Here is a 22,437-nt window from a genome sequence, read left to right as displayed (position 1 = left end):
TTGGGAGCTCACATGCAGGATGTGAAAGCAATGGCCTTCTGCTGCTGCTGCTCCCGAGCACCTGGTCTGCTAAGGCATCTGCAATCTGCCTTGCCCCTGGCACCTCAAGGACTCCATTCCTGCATAAAGAACCCCACACCGCCACCCCCAAGCCCCACCCGACAGGGATTGCCATCCCCACAACTCAAGCAAGCCTGCTGCCCCAATCAGAGCCCCTGTAATATGGCCAGAGCCAGGGGTCTGCAACCTGCGGCTCTCCAAATGTTTATGGACTACAATTCCCACCAGCCCCTGCCAGCATGGGCAATTAGCCATGCTGGCAGGGGCTGATGGGAATTGCAGTCCATGAACATCTGGAGAGCCGCAGGCTAGACCAGGCACAGAGAGCGCGAAGGAAAGGCGCGGGCGGCCAATCGGGATGAAGAGGGCGCTGTTCGGCGCGGCGATTGGTCGGTCGCGTCATACACAATACCTTTAATGGCATATATGGTCGCGTCATACTCGGGCGACGGAGCCGTGAAAGGAGCCGTCGCGTGCCTGTCTGTCCCTTTCTCGCCACGTGTAGTGCTGGGCGAGGGAAGCGTGGCCAGCAAGGGGGAGATCGAAGCCTTTTGGGAGTTCGCGGATCGCGACATCCGGCAGATCTCAGCGCGGGGGCGACACAAAGAGTGGCGGCGAGTCCTCCTGCTTTCTCTTCAGCCCCAAAATAAGGTAATCTCCCATTTCTGCTACTCATACCCATGCGGGCAGGAAGGTTAGACGGGGATCGAGCCTCTGGCATAGGCTGCAGGTGGACTTAAGCTCGCATCTCCATGGGATGCTCTCCTTTCTGCATTTTTTATTTAAAAAGCTCACGAGCCTGTGAAGAATCCCCTTTTCTCTCCTTGTCCCCAGAGCTTTGGATTTCGAGTTGGGATAGCGGTTGAAAGAGGCAAAGTTTAATCTGGAGAATCCGGTTTCACTCCCCACTCCTCCACCTGAGAGGTGGACTCTGATCTGTGGGCTTGTTTCCCCGCTCCTGCACAGGAGGCCTGCTGGGTGACCTCCTTTCCCTTACCCACCAGTCACAGTTCTCTCAGGACTCTCTCAGCCCCACCTACCTCACAAGGTGTCTGGTGGGTAAGGGAAGGAGTTTTTGAGCAGCTTCCAAACTCTTTTCAGTTGAGCAAAATTGGGGTATGAATCCAAACTCTTCTGCTATTTTAGTTGATCTCTACACCACCAGGAGCAGTCTTACTGCAGAAAAGGCTGCTTTGCAGAGGGGACTCTACAGCTACCCCCTAAGCCTCTCTGTATTTCCCAACCTCAAGCTTGCAACCCTACTTGTAATGCCTTACTTCGGCTGACATCAAACACTTGATCCCCTCAAACATTCGGAACTTCCTCGATTGTACTATCTATAATGTAGTCACCACGAGTAACGAGGGCCACTAGCATGCTTGACTCTTGTCAAAAAAGAATCTGTTGAGATTTAGAATTTCTTTCAAGGTGTTGCAATCATCTGTACTGTTTGGAGATAGCTGCATTTCATATTCACAGACTAGGAGAGCGCTTTGGAATTGCTTCCCCTGATCCAGGCTGCATTGACAAGTCCTCCTAGTTTCTCTAACCATTCATGGTTCTCTTCTCTCACCCTTCCTCCTAGGTGACTGTGGTTTCTCTGGACAGTCCAAGCCCAGGTAAGAATCATACCTGATTTAGGATTTCATGCAAGGAAATGAGGCCAACTGCAGCCAATGATGAGCTCTCTAACATTTCTGACACCTCGCTGCGCTTGCAGTTACTGATTATTCCTGACACGAGCTGAGGCGTGGGAGTTTGCCTCGGAGGGCCTGATCCAACCTGCATTGACAAGTCCTCCTAGTTTCTCTAACCATTCGTGGTTCTCTCCCCTTCCTCCTAGGTGGCTGTGGTTCCTCTCGACAGTGCAAGCCCAGGTGAGAAGCATACCTGATTTATGATTTCATATCAGAAGAATGAGGCCATTCTCGGCCTGGTGGAACTCCCAACTGCAGCCAATGATGAGCTCTCTAACATTTCTGACACCTCGTCTGAACGCTGCGCTTGCAGTTACTGATTATTCCTGACACGAGCTGAGGCGTGGGAGTTTGCCTCGGAGGGCCTGCATTGACAAGTCCTCCTAGTTCAGTGATGGCGAACCTTTTCGAGACCGAGTGCCCAAATTGGAACCCAAAACCCACTTATTTATCGCAAAGTGCCAACACGGCAATTTAACCTGAATACTGAGGTTTTAGTTTAGGGAAAACGGTTGGCTCCGAGGCGTGCATTACTCGGGAGTAAGCTTGGTGGTAGTCGGTGGCTTTGCTTTGAAGCAACTGTGCAACTCTTCCAATGGGTGAATCATGACCCTAGGAGGGTTTACTCAGAAGTAAGCCCCATTGCCAGCAACCGAGCTTACTCCCAGGTAAAGGATCGCACTTTAGTTCTTCACATGAAAATCAGTGGGGTTTAACAGCGCTTAACAGGGTTGCCTACACTGCTTCCCCAAAACTAGGGCCCCTTCTGCACACGCAAAATAATGCGTTTTCAAACCACTTTCACAACTGTTTGCAAGTGGATTTTGCCATTCCGCACAGCTTCAAAGAGCATTGAAAGCAGTTTGAAAGTGCATTATTCTGCATGTGTGGAATGAGCCTAAGTCTTAGGTTTAATGCTAATAATCAAGCCCAGCGGCCCAGGCCAGCCTAGATGTGGGGCGGGGGGGGCATACTGTGTGTGCCCACAGAGAGGGCTCTGAGTGCCACCTCTGGCACCCATGCCATAGGTTCGCCACCACTGTCCTAGTTTCTCTAACCATTCATGGTTCTCTTCTCTCACCCTTCCTCCTAGGTGGCTGTGGTTTCTCTGGACAGTCCAAGCCCAGGTAAGAATCATACCTGATTTATGATTTCATGCAAGGAAAATGAGGCCAACTGCAGCCAATGATGAGCTCTCTAACATTTCTGACACCTCGTCTGAACGCTGCGCTTGCAGTTACTGATTATTCCTGACACGAGCTGAGGCGTGGGAGTTTGCCTCGGAGGGTCTTGTTTCAAGGCACCACTACTAGAAAATTGTCTTCCTTCGCACTCCAAGAACTCCAGTAGAGCTCAATATACTCTTTCTTTTTCTGCCCAGGAAATGGCTGCAGGGAGGAACAAGAACACCTTTGGCCGAAATGGAAGACTCGGCGATACGTTCTGTAGGTCTGATTGGGCAACCTGGTAAGTCACTTTGTGCTTTTCTACCTGAGACACCTTCAGTCGGTCATCCTGGGAGGTTATTTTATGCTCTTGCGTCAGGGCTTCATGGCTGTTCTGCTCTGCACGCATACCCTGCCTGGAAGGGCATTTTGCTTGGCATGCGGAAAGCCTTGGGTTCTATCCCTGCCATCTCCAGTTCAAAGCAATTGCCCGGTAGCTGCGCAAGATTCTTTTCCAGCTCTTCCCATAATGCACCTTGATTATTTGTGCCTGATTCTGATGTCCGCCACAGGCTGACATTTATTCTCTAACAAGCGTCAACATGTAGAAAGTGTCTGATGATAATCTCTGACCTTTACTTTCAGCTTGACCTGAAGCGGAATCTGACAGATGTCCATGTCAAAGGAGGAAGTGTCCGTGCCCGGGGGCAAGTCATGTGGTCAAGCAGAGGCCTGTGGAGACTTCTAAGGGACACCAGAGCAAAGGCAGCAAGCAGAAAAGAACCCGCTGACATATTACGGGATTTCTTTTCTTTGTTTTTTTCCCCAACAGGGAACCTTATATCAAAAACATTGTCAACAATATTCCCTACAGAACATGTTGCTGGTAAATGACAGGTACAGACTGTGGCCACTCTGCAGGAAATGAGCAGTGTGGAATGGACAGTGTGCTCCTAAACTGTGTTACATCTCTATAGCCCAACAATTTCGGAGGACTTGGAAGGATGGAAATTTGCCTGCTGCTACAATGTTGGACTTATCTGCCCTGTCCACTGCAGGAGGGAGGAAATAATCCTTGTGGTGTGCCATACATCCTGTGTAATAAACCCAGAAAGCAGGGGTGGGTGTGAGGAAAGTGTATATATTCCTTAAAGTTTCCTTAGAGATCATTTATCTTGATGGCAAACACTTGGTCCTACTGGGCCATAAACAATGCTACCTTGTGGCCCTTATTAAAGTTGTACACTGTGTTTGTGTTAATTTTCCATTTGAAGGGGAATTTAATTGCAAATAGAGCTAAACGGGAGTGGCTTTCTCATCACTGTGTGAGTTTCTTGTTTGCAAGATGACCTTTAATATATAGCAATGTTGGGACATGCTTTCTGTACATAGCCATTAGCAGTGTGATGGCTTTGTGTAGCTAAACCCTTACATTGTACTTCAGCAATAAATGCAGTTATATCCTCTCTTGACTGGCTGATTTGATCCCTCTTCTTTACAACAGTGAGATGCTACAAAGCAAAATGTGATTCCGCACCCTCAGAACCCTTCTTTCATTCTGATGCATCTGGGGATCAACCACGAACATGAGTTCTTAGGTTCATTTGCCTGGGGGTCAACAGAGGGTACACAACCGGACATCCGGTCCACTGGAAAAGAGTCTGCTGTTCATGCAGAGGAGTGGGGAATCAAACCCGGCTCTTCAGATTTGGCTTTCTGGTTTTAACTACACAGTTGTAATACCCTGTTTCCCCGAATATAAGACATCCCCTGAAAAATAAGACTTAGTAGAGGTTTTGCTGAAGTGCAATATAAGGCATCTCCCGAAAGTAAGACGTAGCAAAGTTTTTGTTTGGAAGCATGCCCGACGAACAGAACACAGAAAAATAAGACATCCCCTGAAAATAAGACATATCACATCTTTGGGAACAAAAATTAATATAAGAAGCTGTCTTATTTTGACACAATGAAAGAGTTAAAAATAATTTTAGAGGATTTTAAGAAATAGTCAGGATTAACAGTGAATATGGACAAGACAGAAATATTAGGAGTGAATATAGAAAAGAAACAATTTAATAAAGAAATATTAAAGAAGAAAATCAAATATTTAGGAATTGTAATTTCTACCAGAAAAGATAAGATGTATAAGTATAACTATGAAAATAGATGGAAAAGAATTCAAAATCAAATAAAAAGTTGGGAAGCCAAAACCCTATCTATAACGGGGAAGATAAAAGCAGTAAAGATGTGCATATTGCCCTAAAATCTCTTATTTATTTAGAACACTACCAATGGAAATTGCTAAAAAACAATTTGAAGAATGGGACAGGAAAATAAAAGCATGGGTATTTAATAAAAAAAATGCGAGAGTGATGAATAAAATAGTATATATGCCAAGTGGGATCTCCTAGGCTAGGGGAATGCCGAAAACTCCAGGGAATATTATGAAACATTCCAGATAAAAAGCTTATTAGACATCTATGAATATATTACCTCAAACTGGCTGAAATTGGAAAATGAAGTAAATATAGAGAATAGAGTAACCATGGTGATTTATATAAATGATTATAAAAATGTTATAAATAAAGCAATAGGTCCAAGAAAAGTGATTTTACGGATATTTGGGAAAAAAAATGGAGAAGTAAAATGGATGCCTGGCGTTCTGGATAGGGCCCCAGTGAAGGGAGCGTGACTGGAATAGAAATGAAAAACTTATAAGAAAATTGGGCTGAAAGAAGAAGGGATACATAAAGTATCAGATTTAGTTCATGAAGGAGAAATTATACCATTACTACAAACTTAATAGAATTGGGTGGGAGAGCAGAATTGGCTGGCAAAATAAGAGGATTATGGGAAAATTAAGGAAATATAGAATAAAAGGTGAATGTATAATGAATCAATGGTTAAGACTCCAAGCGAAACAAATGAAAGAGGGGAGAAGATAATAGAGATGTAGTTTACAAATATATAGTAGAGGATAAAGAATTTATGATAAGAGCGTTGGAAACAAAAATGGGAAAAAGATTATTTCTTAGATGAAAAAATAGAAAGAATAATGGATAGTATGAAGAAGATAAAAGATTGAAAAATATGTGGAATTAGAAAGAAAGGTTATACTTAAATGAGTATAGAACCCCAATACAGCTAGCCTATATGATTAAAGTTAACTTGAGCCCAAAGTGTTGGTATCATTGTGGATGAAAAAGGAGCATACTATATAGGCTATATGTGGATAGAATGCAAAAGTAGTGAAAAAGTTTTGGGAGGGAATATCTTAAAATATGTAGGAACTACTGGTCAAAGTAAAAGAATTCGATGTAAATAAAAGAATTCATTAATTGTGGGGATAATAGGATCGACAGTAGAGTGAATAGAAGCTCTGGAACCAATGTATAAAATAATGATCAGAGCAGCAATAACTTGCCAGTGTTGAAGTTGGAAAAGATAATAAAAAATGGACAGTTTCAAGATGGTTGGAATATATATGGGAAAATAAAATACTAGCTAGAGATATTTGAAGAAGACTGACAAAAAAATATCGTTTAGTGGAAAGAAAGAAAAATAGAAGATATTAAGAAGATATGGACAGTGTATAAAGAATGGATTGAAGATGCCGGATTTAACGAAGAGCCATGGAACAAGAGAATAAGAAGAATGAACCTCCTGCTGCTTGCATGAAAAAATCAATAAAGAGAAGGGGGGAGGGGGGTGAAAATGGAAAAATGTATAGATGAAAGAAAAATACAAAATGTAACAAATGTATAAATACTCTATACAATAAAAATTTATTAAAAAAAAGAAGCTGTCTTATTTTCGGGAAAACACAGATACTATGTTATGCTGCCATCCTGTGGCCTTGTTTTGTAATTGCGAGGGCAGTGTGTAGCTGAGCCCTTTTGTGGTACATCAGCAATAAATGTAGTTGTATCCTCTCTGACCGGCTGATTCAATCCCACTAATTTACCACAGTGAGATGATACAAAGCAACATGTGGTTATGCAGCCTCTGATGCAACTGGGGATCAGCCATGAATTTGAGATCTTAGGTACATTTGCCTGGGGGTAGATAGAGCAGTGCTGACTTCTAGGTACCTTCTGCACATGCAGAATAAGGCACTTTCAACCCACTTTCACAATTGTTTGCCAGTGAATTTTGCTATTCTGCACAGTAAAATCAGCTTCAATGTGCATTAAAAGTGGATTGAAAGTGTATTATTCTGCATGTATGGAAGGGGCCCTAGTATTTCCTGCCTAGTATCTCCTATGTCAGACTTGGAGATCTGCTGAAATTACACCTCATTTCCAGACTACAGAGATCAGTTCCCTTGGAAAACTCAATTTGGAGAGGGGGGAAGTACTGCATCTTGACTTTCCTGATCAATATGCCATAAGTCAAAAATCCTCTGATTGTAGAAAGCCAGCATCTCAGGGCTTGGAGCCCTTTTCAGTGACTTCTCTGCTAGAACCTGGCCTGCTTTCTACAGGCAAGTTTCCTCAGAGCTTCCTTCACTTCCTGATTCCTCAGGAATATAATATAAGTGTCAAGTATCTATAAGAGAAGACACTAAGTACCTATAGTCTATAAGTGTTTAGCATCTATAAGAGAACACTAAGTACCTAGAGTTTATGTGTCTAAGCATCTATAAGTGATCTTAGTGTTTCAGTACCTAGAGCCTATAATAGAAGTGTCCAGCAGCTATAAGAGAAGACACTAAGTACAGCTATCTGTAGATATGTCCTCTGTCTCTCTATCTGAACTTTCCAAAGCATTCAGAGCAAAGTACAGCGGAACCTGACTTCCTTTGACGTTGCTGTATTGAAAGCAATGTCGACTTTCTGCTGTAAATCCCCTAGGACAGGGGTAGGGAACCTGCGGCTCTCCAGATGTTCAGGAACTACAATTCCCATCAGCCCCTACCAGCATGGCCAATTGGCCATGCTGACAGAGGCTGATGGGAATTGTAGTTCCTGAACATCTGGAGAGCCGCAGGTTCCCTACCCCTGCCCTAGGAACACCACCCACAAAAGTGAAGGGAGACAAACCCCAATCTGGGAAAGGAGCTAGGAACCAACAAGTACAGAAAAAGGAAACTATTTCTCACTTACAAAAAAACCACTCACACGCTTTATTTCCCAGAGCCAAAGAATTACAATTGACGTGAGGTCACAGCACACTCCCATTGCAAACAAGTCATATTGCAACTCAAATGCAGCATTTGCTTCAACATAACCATTTCTGTTACTATACAGTTCAACAATCAGAGATGATTTCAAATATTTCAAGTACAATTCAAGTACACACGCAACCTAGCACATTTCAAACCCAAAAGCATCTTCTGTCGAAGCAGCGGCTTACACGCGAGTAGGTCACCGTGAAGGGTGCAATGCAAACAAGAACCGAAAGACACACAGTCACCGTGCAGTTCTGTTTATTTGCTAACTACCATCAAAGTGCTCCGCCAGACACAGGTGTTTCCGAGCTCTTTTCACTCAGTGGTCTGTGCCAGCTAATATACAAAACAGGTGCCAATCCGATGCCCATGCCTTATCAGACTTTGCACACGTTACCCAGTTATGCACACAGCCCTACTGTGCACACGGCACTGGCAGGAGGGAGTGTCCATCTGTCAGTTAGATCATGTCCCATCTAAACACATGTTCTGACATCTTCTTCATCAGTAAATGTAACACACATGCAAACAAGCTCTTTCACATGAATTCTTGAAGGACAATGTCTTGTTCAGCCCAGGAGATTCATGTCTGCATCCTGCAATTCACAAAAACAGCAGCATTCAGGATTAAGATACATAAAATCCATTAACAAATCTGGCCTTCATATAGGTCAATACTCCGTATCTTAAGTAAAGGTTCCCAACAAACATATTCATACACCTCCGCAATGTCAAAAAGCCACCTTTTTGTACTGAGTGCTCTCTAAAGACCACTGAACTATTCAGACATCAAATGTAACAGACTATATTGATTTTCCTAAACAGTGACCTATCCCTTTCAAGAAAAAACACACACTTTTCCTTCTTTCTATTTCCCCTCTCTTACCTGTGGATTCAGAGTGACTAGCCCATTCTGCAGGTATTACTACATTATTCCACCCTGAGACAGATGCATTTATTTTGCAAACCTTTTAAAAAAAATTTGAGTGCACATGACAACAGGCACTGGGATCTAACTTCAATGTAAGAGTGAGCTGTATATAGTGACACAATTAAAAATGCCAGTGAGGCATGTTCAAGATTAAAATATTATAATGCTTGAACAGGCATTTCTGAGAAATGTATTTAAGTCATGAAGATTCTGCTGCCTTACAGTTTAGCGGCCTCTACGCAGCACTCAAAAGAAAAGATGGCTCTTTTGCATTACCAATATTTAATGGCATCTTCATTGGGAGCAATTACTTATTACCTATTGGTGTATAAATCACACATTTTCTAAAAATGGCTTATATGTACTTACAGCCGAAATATCGTTATTTGTGTGAAGTACAAGATACCTCCAGAAACCTCCTGGACATTCAACTGTAAGAATTCTTGCAAAAACTCTATACAGACCTCTGAAGAAAACCCGTGTTGGATAAAAAGATGTCTGATCTGTCTCAGTAGGGAATATGTGAAACGCTTCTGGGCCATTCACTGGATAACAGTAGAAGAGATTATACCAGGTTTTAACGTGACCTCTTCTGCCAAAACCTTTTTCGCCTTTGTACAACATTTCTCTCTTCTTCTGGCTAGTGGAGAATGCCTGTGCAACACAGCAACATACAGAACCACCATCACCTACCTCACTCTGTGAAGACTCGTTCAGACAGATCTTCTGTTTGCTGGGAATCTCTCTGGAACTGGTCTCAGCTTCAGAAGCCTCCTTTCCTTTCTCTCCTAAAAACAAAAAGACGGGTTGAGAGTGGCCACAAATACTCCAGAAATGCCTCCCTGGGCCTCTTTCCATCCCCAGCCAACATATCCTTCTCCAATTCCTCTTCCACAACACCCTCCCTGCCCCTTGCTTTCACCCCAAGGACCATATCATAATATGGAGCCTTCCACCCTGAGCATTTGCAACTGCTGAGTTACATCCCTGCACATCCCACAATCGCTGCCACAAGATGTTCCCCCTCACCCACACTTGAGAAAAAGGCACAACCCACACTTGAGAAAAGGGCACCCCTTCGTTCACCTTGTCAGACACGCTCAGGTGTCTCCAGCAACTTGACTAAGGAGGCTGTCCGGAAGGACGTCCAGGATTCTCCCACCGCTAAGGATCAGCAGGCCTTTCTCCAGCCCTCCTGTGGAATGACTAAAGGAGCAGAAGAGATTAGTTCCATTCTTGGCTTTTCTGGGCTTCCTCCACTGAGGACTAGAACTCCCAGTTCCCCACCCCTCCACAACAAAGGACCAGCCACCTGCACCACTGCAAGGTATTGACCAGACCAAGGAAGGCTATCCACCAACCACCCTCCCAACCAGCTGCTCAGGTTAGGACCACTGCAGTATCAGCAACTCGTTGTATCCGCGCCTACGTGCGCGAACACAAAAGTGTGTGCGCATAGGATCCTGCCACCGAGAGCAAGAACCAAAGTTCGGTTCTGGGTCGCGGGAACCGCCCCCCATGCGCACGCACTGATGGTGGCAAATGTGCCAGGGCCGAATGGAAGGAAGGCAGGGCCAAAGGGGCCCGAGCCACACAGAGGGAAAGGGGAAGCCGCACCATAGATGGGAAGGGGGAAAACGGACCCGCATTCACGGGTTACAATTTTGATTTATATCCCCGCAGGAGGCGGGCAACCAGTTAAACACTGAAGACACACAACACTGAAGACACACAACACAGCATGGAAGGCAACGTTATGCACGACAAGTCAGCAAGCCTCAAATGTTCAACTACAATACAGCCTGTCTAGCGAATGCATCAGCCTTACGCCCCGCCCCCCCCGACCCAAAGCAAAATCCGGTCCGACGACCGCACACCCCACGCACACACACGCAGCCACAGTTGCAGAAAATGTGGTCCCCGATGCACTATAGACCGGAAGCGTTACACAGAATAGTTTCCTTTTTTGTGTAGTATTTACGTAAGGCTGTTCTCAGAAGTGCCATAGAAAATTCAGACACCCCCCCCCCCCCGCTACATAGCGGGGAGCGGAGGGGGGGGCGGCCGCGTTGCTCCTTGGCATGGCGCGTTCTCGGGGGCTTTGGGTCCCCTCGCCAAAGGGGCTTCTCACGGCGCCGCCTTCGCACGGGACCGCATGTCGAGATTGCGGAGTGTCGGAGTCTCTTTAGCGCAAAAGCCACTTTGCAAAGCGGCGCCGAGAGTCTGGGACGCGCTTGTAGTTCACATCTTTGGCCACCGGAGGGCAGCAGCAGCAGCGTCCCAGCAGCTCCCCTTCCCAAATAGGCTAGGACACTCCACAACCTTGACGTGCGGTCTCGCGCGAAGGCACCGGCTGAGAAATGCCGCCTTAGGCTCTCTCCTCCATTGCCCAAACGGGCTGCCAGGTCAAAGAGGCTCGAAACGTTAGCGGCGTCCCCCGCAACCTCCACCTGCGGTTTCATGCGAAGGTGGTACCCTGAGAAGCGTTGTCCCGGGCTGTTGGCATCCCTTTTGTACAGGAGCTCTTTGGCCAAAGAGGCTCAGAAAGTTAGCGGGGCCCCCACAACCTGAACGTGAGGTCCCGTGCGAATGCGGCGGTCAGAGTAGCGCCGTCCCGGCCTGTTGGCATCCACTCTGCACAGGGGCTTCTCGGCTGAAGAGGCACAGCTGGAAAGGAGCCCCGAAGGGGTCAGTACCTCTCTCCCAGGAGCGCTGGGAAGCTCCAGCTCAGGGGCTTGCAGATGTGCAAGACGTCATTTCTGGTCCCCTCTTCCCCATAGAGTCTCCCCCACTTTTCTGAAAAGCACAAAAGGGGCCCTGGCAACAGCTCCTTGGTTGGACTGGCCTGGGCTCCCCTTTAAAACCCCACCCTCTTCTTTCAATAATAGAGGCCACACCCAGTTGCTTGCTTTTAAATAGAAGCAAAGTTATTTACAGCACTATGAAAAGCCATCAAAAATCGTTTTTCATAATAACAACAATACAGGTAGGTGGAATGGAGGAGGCAAGAAACGGAAGCTGGCATCAGGATGCATAACTCTGACAGAATGGACATACAATACAGGTTCCATAACTTAATAAAACATATATGGTTCATATATATATATATCCAGCATAAGAATCTTGGTGTTCTGAGATTCAGAGGCTCCACTAAACACACAGAGAGAGCTCTGAGTGGGAAACCAGTTCTACAGGAATGCAGAATGAGCCAGATGCAGTATCTAACTTTCAAAAGGGGAAAAAAATTATGTCTGGCTCTGATAGAAAGTTAAAATCTCTTATTTTTAATGAAAACAATTAAAACATTTGTATGACAAACCAACAACTCTTAATCAGGGTTGCATCATGGTAAAGACATTTGCTTGGGAGTAAGCCTAACTGAATGACAGGGACTTTCTCCCAAGTAGACACCTTTAGGCTTGCTCTCTACAAGCTTTTGGAGACATGCTCACAAAACAACCACACACACTGTCATGAAAGGATCACATCGCTGGAACGCAGTTTCTACAGCCACCACAGCCCCCCAACACCAGAGGCGTAGCTGGGCCAGAGTGCGCCCAGTGCGCACTCTGGCTCCCCCCCCCCCCCCGAGACCCTGGGAAATGTAGTTCCCACCAGAACAGGAAGGCCTGATCTCTAGCCTGCTCGGTTTCCTAAAGTGTGTGTGTATGAAGGAGGGCACTGTGGGGGGGAAGGGGGAGTGTAATGGGGGTGCTGTGGGGGGGAAGGGGGAGGGGCCGGGGGAATTTTGCACCTCCATGTGACCCAAATCCGTGCGCCCGGTGCGTGGCGCACCCCCCATCCCCTGGTAGCTTCGCTGCTGCCCAACACACAGAAATGTATAAACCTGTCACTGAAAGCCAATCAAAACCAGATTCCCACTGATCCAAGTCAGGAAACTTCTCAAAAGATCATAGCCACTGCCCTTGTTCACAAGTCTGCTAACGGTTCATTTGTTGTGACATCCACAGGTTGGTTGCTCCATGGCTCCAATCTGACACATCTACCATCTTGACAGCAGATCCACAGTTTGGGCCCAACTTTTGCCAAGACAGAAGAGAAAAAAACCCACATGAAAACTCACTTAATGGCTCCCCAGGTGTGACACCTGCACAATTTTGCTCCACTGACATGGCCCTATTTGGAGTAAAGGGGAACCTCAATCAGCCATCTAGATTAGCTGGGGTTGAGAACAGAGAGGATGAGAATTTGGTGGTCTTCTGCTACCATCTAGTGGTTGTTTTGCAGAATGACACCTTTAGAAGAAGAAGAAGAAGAGTTTGGATTTATATCCCCCCTTTCTCTCCTGTAGGAGACTCAAAGGGGCTTACAATCTCCTTGCCCTTCCCCCCTCACAACAAACACCCTGTGAGGTAGGTGGGGCTGAGAGAGCTCCGAGAAGCTGTGACTAGCCCAAGGTCACCCAGCTGGCGTGTGTGGGAGTGTACAGGCTAATCTGAATTCCCCAGATAAGCCTCCACAGCTCAGGCAGCAGAGCTGGGAATCAAACCCGGTTCCTCCAGATTAGATACACGAGCTCTTAACCTCCTACGCCACTGCTGCTCCTCCAGAACAGGAAGGCCTGATCTCTAGCCTGCTCGGTTTCCTAAAGTGTGTGTGTGTTACAAAAATTCATGCACTTTTAACACAACGCTCCAGGCAGTGGTGGGATTCAGCAGGTTCGCACCACTTTGGCAGAACCGGTTGTTAAAATGGTGCTTGTATACAACCAGTTGTTAAATTATTTGAATCCCACCACTGGAACCAGTTGTGAAGAAGAAGAAGAAGAAGAAGAAGAAGAGGAGGAGGAGGAGGAGGAGGAGTTTGGATTTATATCCCCCCTTTCTCTCCTGTAGGAGACTCGAAGGGTCTTACAATCTCCTTGCCCTTCCCCCCTCACAACAGACGCCCTGCGAGGTGGGTGGGGCTGAGAGAGCTCCGAAAAGCTGTGACTAGCCCAAGGTCACCCAGCTGGCATGTGTGGGAGTGCACAAGCTAATCTGAATTCCCCAGATAAGCCTCCACAGCTCAGGCGGCAGAGCGGGGAATCAAACCCAGTTCCTCCAGATTAGAATGCACCTGCTCTTAACCACTACGCCACTGCTGCTCCTTTATTGTTTGAATCCCACCACTGGCTCCAGGTCAGGCCTCACAAGTTCAACATGGTCAGCCCTGTTCAGTTTTATCTAGGGGGAACTCCAAGGGATGCCGGGATGCCAGATGTCTGACACCTTCACCCCTAAACACCCCTGAATATCTAGCCAGTTAGGTTAGCTCTGTCCCCAAACACTCCACCCCCACAGGAGCCGTTTTCTCCAGGGGAGCTGTTCTGTGCTGCTCAGATATAACTCGCAATGGTGGGAGATTTCCAGGCCGTCCCTGGAGGCTGAAGCTCCTCATCACAATTCATCTCCAGACTACAGAAATATTTTTTTCTGTGGAGATTGGCTGCTTTGCAGGGTCATCTCTAGGGCATTATTATACCCACTGAGCTTTGTCCCCAAACAATCCACCCCACAAAGCTCCAGGACCTCCCCAACCCAGAGTTGGCATCCCTCTGAAAAGGAACAAACTGGGCTGCTTGCTTCCAACCGCACAGATGGTGCATTCCGACTTCAAACGCTCCTTATTTGCCTGCTTGGCTAATTTTCCATTTGAAGGGGAACTTTAATTGCAAATCGAGCTAAACTGGAGTGGCTTTCTCATGTTTCCTGTTTGCAAGGGGACTTTTAATATACAGCAGTGTTGGAACGTGCTTTTTGTGCAGAGCCACCAGCAGTGTGTTGGCTTTCTGGTTTTAACCACACAGTTGTGATACTATGTGTTATGCTGCCATCCTGTGGCCTTGTTTTGCCATTGTGGGGGCAGTGTGTAGCTGAGCCCTTTTGTGGTACATCAGCGATAAATGTAGTTGTATCCTCTCTGACCGGCTGATTCGATCCCTTTTCTTTACTACAGTGAGATGTTACAAAACAAAATGAGATTCTGTGCCCTCACAACCCTTCTTTCATTCTGATGCACCTGGGGATCAGTCATGAACTGGAGATCTTAGCGGCTGGGGATAAATAGAGGGGCGTTGACTTCCCTTCCGCACATGCAAAATAATGCACTTTCAATCCACTTTCACAATTGTTTGCCAGTGGATTTTGCTATTCTGCACAATGTGCATTAAGTGTGCATTAAAAGTGGATTGAAAGTGCATTATTCTGCATGTGCAGAAGGGGCCCTAGTATTTCCTGCCTAGTATCTCCTATGTCAGACCTGGAGATCTGTTGAAATTACACCTCATTTCCAGACTACAGAGATCAGTTCCCTTGGAAAACTCCATTTGGAGAGGGGGGAAGTACTGCATCTTGACTTTCCTGATCAATATGCCATAAGGCAAAAATCCTCTGATTGTAGAAAGCCAGCATCTCAGGGCTTGGAGCCCTTTTCAGTGACTTCTCTGCTAGAACCTGGCCTGCTTTCTACATGCCAGTTTCTTCAGAGCTTCCTTCACTTCCTGATTCCTCAGGCTGTAAATGATGGGGTTCAACGTGGGCGTTACGATGCAATACAGAGTGGAAATCAGGATGTCCGTGTCCAACGAGTGTCCTCCGTTGGATCGGTTGTAATTGAAGAGAGCCGTTCCGAAGAACGTGATGACCACGGTCAGGTGAGACGTGCAGGTGGAGAAGGCTTTGCGTCTGCCCTCAGAGGAGTGGATCCGAAGGACTGCGAAAGCTATGAAGATGTAGGAAATGACTATGAACAAGCAGGGGCTGATGCCAATGAACACGCTGGCCGTGTGGAGCACCATGTTATTGAGAGCTGTGTCCGTGCAGGACAATTCCAAAAGGGGAGGGACATCACACATAAAATGGCGGATCTCACGGGGACCACAGAAGGACAAGGCAGACGTCAGAAGAGTGTGGACGAGAGAGTTAAGAAAGCCTCCCGACCAAGAGGCAGCCACCATCTGGAGACAGACCCTCCTGTTCATAATGACCATGTACAGCAGTGGGTGGCATATGGCTACGTATCTGTCGTAAGCCATAGCCGCTAAGAGTATACACTCAGAGCCCACGCAAGAAATGAGGGTGAAAATCTGAGCCATGCACCTAGAATAGGAAATGGTCTTTGCTTCGTGGAGGAAGTTGGCCAACATCTGAGGAACGGTACCAGACATATAACAAATGTCTATGAAGGACAGGTTGCCTAAAAGGAAGTACATGGGCGTGTGGAGTCGGCTGTCAGCGATTACGACCAGAAGGATGAGAAGATTGCCCATGAAAGCCACTGTGTAAATGATGAAGAAGATCAGGAAAAGAAATATTTGCAATTCAGGGTGGTTGGAGAATCCCAGAAGTATGAATTCTTGGACAGATGTTTGATTTACAGCCTTTCCTAGATTGGGGAACAAGAGACAACAACAATCGAGATAATTAAACTTTGAAATTCATTGAAAAGTTGTGATGGACGAAGACTCAATGTTGTGTGTGTGTGTATAGGGATTGATCAACATATGGAGTAGACAAAGAAGTAAGAACATCCTTTTGACAAAGATTTGGCAGGCTTAATATTCTGACCACCTCTACTTTGATGCCTCCAGAAATTCATTAGCAAGGAATGAATTTACTTCCCCTGTCATTTGTGCTTCTGCAACAGATATTCAGAGAGAAACCACAGATTGTACGTACCCATGCTGGTTAACTGCAAATCCATCAACTAATGAGCATGCTTCTGAGTTTCACAGAATTCTTCATCGGTAGGCTTTCAAGGAAGATGAGAGACGATTCAGGAACCTGGAATAACTCTGTGCCATGGAGAGAAAAACATCTTACTGGGACACATCTCTCAAGATGCCAGCCACAGACGGCGGCACAAAAATACCAGATGATGGCCACACAGCCCGGAAAACCCACAATAGCCAGTTGATTCTCGCCAAGAAAGCCTTCAACAATAGGTTATCCATAACCTTCCTCATGTCTGTTCAGTCAGGTTTGCTTCCACGAAACTGTTTTCAGGAGTACAGTGTCAAAAGTGCAATCCTAAACAGAGTTAGGATTAATTTCCACAGGATTAGAAGAGGGAACTCTGCTGAGGGCATCCACTGTTAAGATAACCAGTTGTTATCAATGTTATGTTATCAATAGGAGTGACAATGTTAACAATGTTATGTTATCAATGGGAGCTACAACTTGGAGCATTCTCTTGTTATCCGGGAAGCACCCTCCAGATTCTGGAAAGTGCTTGGAGAAAAACAACTCTATCAGATGAAGAGAGGTGGCAGAATGGTAAGAGGCAGATCCATAATCTAGAAGAAAGTAGCAACCCGTTCCTAGCTCCCATTCATGGAAGGTGCACACTGAGTGGATCTTTGGAAGTTTGATTCAGGCTGCCCACCTTCCTTGTAGGGATGTCTCTGCCTTTCCACGTGGATATTCATAAATAAAGTGAATGTCAGAAATGTCTCTGTGTATGGTTCTCCAGTTGCACAGTGGCAGATAGGAAGGCGCTCCAAAGGGTGATCACTACTGCACAGAGGATTATCGGCTGCCCTCTCCCCTCCTTGGAAGAACTCTATAATTCCTGAAACCTAAAAAAAGCCCAAAATATTCTGAGAGACCCGTCTCATCCAGCACACTCTCTTTTTGAACTGTTACCATCCGGCAGACGATACAGGTCTATCAAAACTAGGTCAAAGAGGCTTAGAGACAGCTTCTACTCTAGAGCTGTGGCCGCTATGCTAAACTCTGCGGCTTCGTGTTGATGTGTGTGGGGCTGTGTAGGGACGGGTGGAGGAAGGGGAAAGTGAGGATGGGGTATGAGTCTGAAATGGTGTGCATCGAGGAATGCTGCTGTAAATTTCGTTGTGCGTGCACAATGACAATAAAATGCTTTTGCTTAAAGGCTTCCATGCAATCATCTCTGAAGGAAACTGAACCTGGCATTTTCCATTGTTCAGAAACAGGTACGAGCGCAGCAATATACCTACTGGCATCTCCCAGGCTGGAGGCAGATAACGCTTTGCAAGAGAGTTGCAGGGATTATCAAAGAAGTAGAAGAAGAGTGTGGATTTATACCCCACCTTTCTCTACTGTAAAGAGTCTCGAAGCACATTACCAACTCCTTCCCTTCCTTTCCCCACAACAACAGACACCTTGGCCCCTTCCGCACATGCAAAATAATGCGTTTTCAAACCACTTTCACAACTGTTGGCAAGTGGTTTTTGCCATTCCGCACAGCTTCAAAGAGCACTGAAAGCAGTTTGAAAGTGCATTATTCTGCATGTGCGGAATGAGCCCTTGTGAAGTAGGAGAGGCTGAGAGAGTTTGGAGAGAACTGTGACTGGCCCAAGGTCACACAGCAGATTTCCTGTGTAGAAACATGGAAACAAATCTGGTTCACCAGATAAGCCTCCGCCTCTCATGTGGAGGAGTGAGGAAACAAACCTGGTTCTCCGGATTAGGGCCGACCTGATCTTCACAACTATGCCATGCTAGTGGTGTAGAACAGCCCTTCTTTGCTTCCCTGTTGTCCCTGGTCAATAAGGTAGTGCTGTTTTTTTGAAGCACCATCCAACTCTGGTGAGTCTTTTGGAGAAGAGACTGGCGGGGCAAGCGTGAACATTGTGGACTTCTGTGTAGATGAGATATGAAACCCTGGTGCCACATGGCGAGTTCTGTGCCTCATCTCATCTAATAAACTTCCTCATTTCTGGACATGGTGCCTAATATCTTGTCCCTCCCCTGTATCACTGGATGCAAATTCAGTGGGTTGGTGCGAAACAGAGAAGGCGAGAAAGTGAGTCACTGCCTAGATACATTCATTTATTTTGGAATTTTCTATGTTGCCTCTCCAAAAAGAACCTGCTCAAACTGGCTTACAAAATAGAACACATCAATAAAACAATCATTTGATATCAAGAAAACTTTTTAAAAATGCAGTGAGAATAAAAACCCAGCCTTTCAGACTGCATCCAGTTTTTCCCCTATCAAAAATCCACCTTCCTCTGACTCATATACAAAGCTCTGCTTTCACACTACAACATGACCAGATTTAGGTTAATACTGAACGGTTACTTTCACCACTACTAAGGGTGGATTAACTGAAATAATCTTACCTATTTTTAGTGAGGCAGAAAGACACGGTTTTAAGATGTTGGGTCTGTGCAAACCTGTCTGCCTGGAGCCATATTTAAAGGCGTTCCTGTGCCTCTAAGGACATAATTCACAGAAGTATCTAGGATCCAGTATTTGATGCTTTGGGGTCCTGCAGTCATAGGTTATTAAGAAGAGGAGATAATTAACACTTCTGGTTTTGAGGTGTCCAAATAACCACATCCGTAATATGAAGCAGATCTAGTGCAGTGGATGAGGGAACGTTTTCGCAGAAGTAATTCCTGTTTTATGTATTGTCAAAGGCTTTCAAGGCCAGATTCAACTGGTTATTGTGGGTTTTCCAGGCTGTGCGGCTGTGGTCTGGTAGATCTTGTTCCTAATGTGTTCCAAAATGGACTGATAACCCCAATGCACTCAACCACACCTTTGCATAGCAAGTTCCACCCAAACACTCACTGACTGGTTCTCCACCCTGGGACATGGACAATATATCCCTCACTAAACATTCTCTTCTCAGCATGTAACAGACTTCTCTCTGTGATACACCTCTGAAGATGCCAGCCCACAGATGCAGGCAAAATGTTAGGAACAAGATCCACCAGATCATGGCCACACAGCCTGGAAAGCCCACAACTGTTACCGCTGCTGCTTGGGTAACATTAAGTGATTTCAGCTCAGGCAACGTAATGAGGTGAAGGAAGCCGGTGTTCTTCAAAAGGCAAAGTATTTTATTCGGAAGTAGTTGCTACAGCTCAGGCAGGGGAATCGCGCTTTCGTAGCCAAGTGCAAGAACTTTTATACACCCACTTCAAAAGGGGCAAGGGGGCAGGTAAGGGGGCAGGTCCCTTACCTTGCAACAATAAGGAAATATCAACACATAAAATAAAAGGTACAATTACAACTTTGTGAATGGGACCATGAGATCTCGCTGTCAGGCGTCTTCCCGCGAGTCTCTACGATAGTGCAGGAACAGGGAGCAAAGAGTGTCCATTCATAAAACTGGGTGAGGCTGTTAACGCCCCCAGGAACCTGGTTATCAGATGGGCTGCTCCCTTGAGTTATGTCCTTAGGCTCCCGCGCCTCAGTCCCGCAACAAAAGAAAGTTCAAATGGTCCAATGGCGATCTTGGCGCGCTCTTCAATGGCTGGGATATCTGGGGTGCCGTCATCAGATTCAATTTGTAACTCCAAACGGGTCTTTGTTTTCGCTAAAGAGATTTACCGGGTGTTGGCCCAAACTGAATTCCAAGACTAGCTTCCTTGGGTTTTAATATCAGCTGCTACAAGCTATTGCTTTTACTAATGAATACAAATGTCTAAAACAACATTTCTAATTTAAACATTAGATGCAATTCTACAGAACTCACAATATATTAAAAGAGCACAAACAAGAATATCCTAAACTAACCTTAATAAACCTTAAACCAACTGGGAAAACCTAGCTTAAGACATAAGCATACACATTGGGCAAACCATAAATCCAACACTGAGGGCTTACATTTAAATCCTAAAAGGGATGAGAGCAAGAGGGAAACCATGTAAAACATTGGCACAATCCCATATGCACGTCCTTTCCAGGCCTTATGGAGACTTTCGGATAACACTGGTCTCTTTGCTCTGGTTCTCAGCCAGTGTAGTTCAGCGATAGACTCAGGAAAATATTTTTCATATTTTCCTGGCAGTAACACAACAACCAATTCCTGTTTTGCCAAAGTCATAAGCATGATATAGCTATGACTGGTTTCAAAGGAAATGGGTGTGCTGCAATATCTGATTGCTTTGATGGGCAACCTGTACTCTGGACAAGAAGGCTTCTGTTATAGAGAAACTGAATGGTTTCCCATTGGCAAAAGTGTCAGACAAAGATGCCTTTAATCTCCCTGTCTCTTCAATCTATTGTGTTATGGATACTGTGGACAGTCAAAAAGACACACCAGTGTTTTGCAGATCAAATGAAGCCTGAATTCTCCTTAGATGTGTTTCCGCCCTCCCACATTCCTGCTGGGTGACCTTGGGGCAGGCACAGTTCTCTCAGAACTCTCTCAGCCCCACCTACTTTGCAAGGTATCTGTTGTGGGGAGAGGCAGGGAAAGGAGTTTGTAAACCACCTTGAGTCTCCTTACAGGAGAGAAAGGTGGGATATAAATCCAAACTCTTCTTCTTCTTAGAAACTAAAATGATTACATTGAGACTATCAAATTTTGGTCACATGATGAGAAGACAAAAGTCACTGGAAAAGAGAAGAATGCTAGGAAACATTAAAGAAAACGAAGACAACCCCAAATGAGATAAAGGAAGCCACACCCCCAGTTTGCAAGACCTCAACACAACCGCTAACAACAATATATTTTGAAGAAAATTTATTCTTTGGGTCGCCATAAGTCAGAAGCAATTTGATGGTACACAACACACACAACAACAGCAATGTACTCTGCCTCTGATAATTTCAGTAGAGAGTCTCCAAACTTGGGTTAAACTGTGGTCCAGGATTCTGGTATGTGGGGAGGAAACTATTTACCCAGATGAAGTTGCTATGCCTGAGACAGAGGCCATGTCGCGCAACAAATAAGTACACTGATACTTTTCCTACTTTCTGAAGGTAGCTGCTGTAAAACAGCTAGATTTGAGTCCAGTAGCAGCTCAGGATTCAACAAGTTTTTTTGGGGGTAAGAGCTTTCGAAAGTCACAACTTCTTTTGTAAGGTAGCTGATGAAGGGATCTTTGTCTCTCAAAAGCTCTACCCTTGTTGATTTCGAAGATGCCGCTGGACTTGAATCGAGCTGTATTACATACTATTGGCAGCAAGAACTGAGCCAAAGCAATAATCTTAAGACTGTATAATATCTGTATTCCTTATGATTAGAAACTGTGAGCAAAGTTACAGCACACAAACTTTTTGCCGTCCCTTGACTGAAATTTGGCAAAGCCACCAGGGGCCGGGGCCCAGATATAATTGCATCAGGGATATATTTGGCCCCAAGGTCTCCCGCTATCTACCCTGAGGCCTCAGTAATACAAACAGAAACACCTTTGTTCATGATAGATCTAAGAGACTCCAGTGGGCTTATTTTCCACAAACCTGTGTGGCCCCCGCAGAGCCAAGCGATCCCTGGGCTGCAGCGATGAAAAGCATTCTACCTCATTAAAAGTTATCTGTGGATACAAGGCGCTGAAGAACTTTGAAACAAGGTACTTGTGGGCTTTGTTATTGTCTTTGTTCACAACAAACAGCTGACAGATGCCCATTAATATATGTTTGTGACCGATTTGCTCGTCCCCAGCGTATTCGGAATGCAAATACAGCTCTCTGG

The 22,437-nt window shown here is 45.6% G+C and overlaps 1 protein-coding gene, 1 long non-coding RNA gene and 2 other non-coding genes across 5 annotated transcripts; 2 read left to right on the top strand and 2 right to left on the bottom strand.

The window, feature by feature from the left end:
* The first annotated feature begins 2,013 nt into the window (after nt 1-2,013).
* LOC125432270 lies at nt 2,014-2,102 on the top strand. Its single transcript, XR_007244444.1, has one exon. It is a non-coding gene; the product is annotated as a small nucleolar RNA SNORD60 (small nucleolar RNA).
* Nucleotides 2,103-2,937: 835 nt separating this feature from the next.
* On the top strand, nt 2,938-3,026 carry LOC125432269. The gene has a single exon (XR_007244443.1). It is a non-coding gene; the product is annotated as a small nucleolar RNA SNORD60 (small nucleolar RNA).
* A 4,998-nt stretch (nt 3,027-8,024) lies between these two features.
* LOC125430464 lies at nt 8,025-11,238 on the bottom strand. 2 transcript variants are annotated; one of them, XR_007244172.1, is made up of 5 exons: nt 11,006-11,238; nt 10,111-10,230; nt 9,718-9,812; nt 8,588-8,689; nt 8,025-8,255 (listed from the first exon to the last, which is right to left on the bottom strand). It is a non-coding gene; the product is annotated as an uncharacterized LOC125430464 (long non-coding RNA). The 2 variants fall into 2 exon arrangements; XR_007244171.1 differs by lacking the exon at nt 11,006-11,238 and having other exon boundaries at nt 10,111-10,857.
* A 4,018-nt stretch (nt 11,239-15,256) lies between these two features.
* On the bottom strand, nt 15,257-16,707 carry LOC125431376 (olfactory receptor 5V1-like). Its single transcript, XM_048494138.1, has 2 exons — nt 16,704-16,707; nt 15,257-16,410 (listed from the first exon to the last, which is right to left on the bottom strand). Exons 1-2 carry the CDS (start codon nt 16,705-16,707, stop codon nt 15,473-15,475), a joined length of 942 nt encoding a protein of 313 aa, XP_048350095.1. The 3' UTR covers nt 15,257-15,472.
* Between the last annotated feature and the right edge of the window lie 5,730 nt (nt 16,708-22,437).

The sequence above is a fragment of the Sphaerodactylus townsendi genome, linkage group LG04 (genome assembly GCF_021028975.2).
Source record: "Sphaerodactylus townsendi isolate TG3544 linkage group LG04, MPM_Stown_v2.3, whole genome shotgun sequence".
Classification (NCBI taxonomy): domain Eukaryota; kingdom Metazoa; phylum Chordata; class Lepidosauria; order Squamata; family Sphaerodactylidae; genus Sphaerodactylus; species Sphaerodactylus townsendi.
Note: the sequence above shows the minus strand (reverse complement) of the source record. Positions and strands in the feature narration are given on the sequence as shown.